General features: G+C 40.6%; 1 protein-coding gene across 1 annotated transcript; it reads right to left on the bottom strand.

Annotated features, from left to right (window-relative positions):
• Positions 1-2190: 2190 nt before the first annotated feature.
• LOC110875208 (disease resistance protein RUN1-like) lies at positions 2191-3590 on the bottom strand. Its single transcript, XM_022123405.1, has 2 exons — positions 3358-3590; positions 2191-3136 (listed from the first exon to the last, which is right to left on the bottom strand). The coding sequence occupies exons 1-2, from the start codon at positions 3588-3590 to the stop codon at positions 2191-2193; spliced, it is 1179 nt and encodes a 392-aa protein (XP_021979097.1).
• Between the last annotated feature and the right edge of the window lie 256 nt (positions 3591-3846).

Below are 3846 nucleotides of genomic sequence, written 5' to 3' on the forward strand. Positions count from 1 at the left end.
AATCATGCCGAGATTTTCGAGCAGCTGCATTGCCTTCTCCTCTAGCAACTAAGGCATCCCACAATGCTTTCGTGGTCTTGCAATATGAGAACTGATGGTAGATGTCTTTGTTGAGTGCTTGAGTAAGTGTGGCAAAGGCCTTTTTCTCCAATTCATAAGCCTTCTTGTCATTTTCAAGCATATTGGCATAACCCTCTGAAGTTGACGCAGCAGTTTCAAGATTAGTATTGAACGCATTGATGAAACACGTCCAAAGATCAGTGCTTTGCCCTTGAACATATGTGTGAAAACGGTTTTTCCATGATGGAAAATCGTTCATATGGTTCAACTTAGGTGGACGATTGTTGCTGCCAGTTTCACTCTCACTAATCAGAAGATTCTGAAGACTTTGACTTTGATTGGATACCAAAGCCCATTGACTTGGACTGATTGTTGTAGGCGGTAACATACTCTTTGCCCAATCTGCAGCAGTGACTAGCTCTTGATTGGATCGTGAGTCCAAACTCCAATCCCACGGACTAGTACAACTCATTTTGATCAAATATTAAGAGAAAAACCTACACAATCACAAACTGTTAAGTGCAAACAAATAAGAATTGAAAGATACAATCTGTTCGAAAGATCACGACCTGTTCGAAGGATCAACAATGTTCGTAAGATCACTGTTGAGTTTCGAACAATCACTTCGAAAGATTGACTGTACGAAGGATCCTTATCTTTCGAAAGAAGATTTCGAACGATTCTCCTTATCTTTCGAAGATTGAAAGATCCTTATCTTTCGAACAAAGGTCTCGAAAGATTCACAACGAAAGATCCTGATCTTTCGTACAAAGATCTCGACAGATTCACACTTGAAAGATACTGATCTTTCGAACACTAATACGAAAGATTCTCCTACACGAAGGATCCTTATCTTTCGAAATGAACAGTGACTCGAAGGATGATCTTTCGAAAAGATTCCTTGACTCGAAGAATAACACACTGACTTCGAAGGATGTTCGAAGGATGGCTATCTTTCGAATCTCCTTGATCGAAGGATGATCTATCGAGCTCGAAAGGTATCTTTCGAGGTCTGACACACTGACAAAAGTACGACAGGTTGGTGAAAAGTTGATGTGGTTGGTGAAGTACTTTCGGCAGAAAGGATATGGTCTGCCAACAACTTTTTACCAACTTTTTGGACTTTCAAAAAGTTTACCCAAAATGTACACAACCTTATCCAAACCAGTCACCGGAGATATGACCGGAAAAATGGCCGGAAAAATCAAAGTCACTTAAAAACAAGTTTTCAAGTTACCCAACCCAACCTTGAACACTCCCGAAGGTTTAGAAGCCGTTTTTCAGTTTAGAAAAGCAAGAAAAACCACCAAAACGGGTGCTAAACCTAGTGTCCAAACACACCAAGAACTCGAACAAACCGGTTTTAAACAAGGTAAAGAGCCAAGCTCTGATACCACTTGTAGGTCCCTCTCGGAGGATCGAGAACAAACCTAAACCTTGTTATACAAACTCACTAGCGAGTGCGGAATCCAAGCTAGCGAGCAAACCGGGATGATGCAAGAACAAACACAAGAACACACAAGACTCAACGATTAACACCACTTGTATTAATGCGTAGAAAGTTTCCGGTTACAAGCACAATGTTTACAATCAGTTTGCAAACTCTCAAAGTGTGTGTGAATGTTTCGGACAGAATGCTCTCAACTCTTGTCTGTCTCTCTAAGTGTGCATCTCTCAGAACTTGCTAACACATACACTGCATGGGTATTTATATACCCAGCCCATGATGTCTGGTCGAAGGATCCGATAGATGGTCCGAAGGATCATCTTTCGGTAATAGTGCTTTCGAAGGATCAGCAAGGACCTCGAAAGATCACCTTTCGAGGTCTATCATTCGAAACATATCTTTCGATGAGATCGAAGGATCCACATTATCCTTCGATCTCTTATCCTTCGACACAGAACATCTTTCAACATTATTCTAACTGTTGGCCAAGTCAATCCGGAGGATGGTTGACTTGGTCAACTTACAGACTACCAAGGACATCGTTTACATACAGACCGAATACAGACAAAGTACAGACACAAGAGCACCAACACTTTAAGATCTAACCTCTCGAGATGTAGAGTCTTCCCAAGGTTAAGATCGTACCCGTTCCCGTTTCCCGTTCCCGTACCCGTCCCAGTGCATCATAGCTTACAACCACTGAGGTCAAGGTATTTGAGCTTTAGAGAGTCAACAGGCATGTGGAGTTCTACAAAGTCTTTACATCCTGCAAGATCTAACCTCTCGAGATGTGGAGTCTTCCCAAGGTTAAGGTTACTCACCTTACAACCATTGAGGTTGAGGCATTTCAAGTTGGGACAAATGTTGTCAGGAATACCCCAAAAGGATATACAATCTGTCAGGTGTAACTCCTCTAAAGACTCTAATCTACCAATATCCTTTGGTAGCTGCTCAAGAAGCGGGCAATAACTAAGTTTAAGAGATTTAAGATGTTTCAACATACAAATGCTATCTGGAAGATGTCTAATCTCTTTCATCGATAGACTTAGCTCCTTTAGACTCTCTAACAGGTACAGATCCTTGGGCACCTCTGGAATACTGCCTTCAAGTGTAAGCTTTCCTAAACGTTGCAAATCACAACTAGATGCTGAAAAAGACTCAAGGTTTATGCAAGCACATAAACCAAACGAAAGAAGCTTTTCAAGATTACCGCTTGATGAGGGTAGATGTTCATCATAAAAACATTTAAATTGAAACTTTGGAAAAGTGTTGTTGGAATGCAGTGGGCATATATATATGGACTCTGCAAATAGTTGCAACGAAGTTAAATGATTGAGGCCAGGTATTTCATACCAATCGGGAACCTCAAAACATATAAACCTAGAACAACCGCTTATGTTGAAGTAGACAAGTTCTTGTAAACAATACATGGGAGCATGAATCTCTTGAAGATAATGACAATCTTCAAGATTTAACGTCTCGAGATGTGGAGTCAACCCAAGGTTAAGGTTACGCACCTTAGAACCGCTTAGGTTGAGTGATTTGAGCTTTAAACATGCAACGGGCATGTGGAGTTCTTCCAGTTCATTACATCCTTCAAGATCTAAAATCCAAGTTGTCGAGTGAGCCCTAGGTAAAGGATAGTCAACTTAGAACTACTAAGACCAACGGATTTCAGCTCAGGACACTCAGCGGGCATGTGGAGCTAAACAAGGTCATTACAACCTTTAAGATCTAATGTTACAAGCTGTGGAGTGATCCCAAGGTAAAGGGACTTCAGCTTGGTAAAGGGCATGTGGGATTCTTGAAGGTCATGGTTAATCAACTTATAACCATTGAGGACAACGTACTTCAGCATGGTAACGGGCATGTGGAGTTCTTCAAGGTCATGGTTACTCAACTTATAACCATTGAGGACAAGGGACTTCAGCTTGGGACATTCAACAGGCATGTTGAGTTCTACAAGGTCGTTACATCCCTGAAGATCTAATGTCTCGAGCTGTGGAGTCAGGGCTAGGTCAAGTTTACTCAACTTAGAACCAATGAAGACAAGGGACTTCAGCTTGGGACTTTCAACTAGCATGTTGAGTTCTATAAAGTTATAACATCTTCTTAGTATTAACGGATATAGTTTATAATTGTTATGTATATATTTAGAGATAGATATTGTATTTGTTCCAGATTTATCTCTTTCCTTATTTAGTGCTAGGGTTTGTTTATTCTTTGGATCTTTATATACGATCCTCTCCTATGTATGATCATTCATTCAGATTAATAAAGTTTCTGCACTTTTATGGTATCAGAGCCTCGGCTCTCTACCAAATCGTTGTTGCTTCTTT

This window comes from Helianthus annuus, chromosome 9 (assembly GCF_002127325.2).
Source record: "Helianthus annuus cultivar XRQ/B chromosome 9, HanXRQr2.0-SUNRISE, whole genome shotgun sequence".
Classification (NCBI taxonomy): domain Eukaryota; kingdom Viridiplantae; phylum Streptophyta; class Magnoliopsida; order Asterales; family Asteraceae; genus Helianthus; species Helianthus annuus.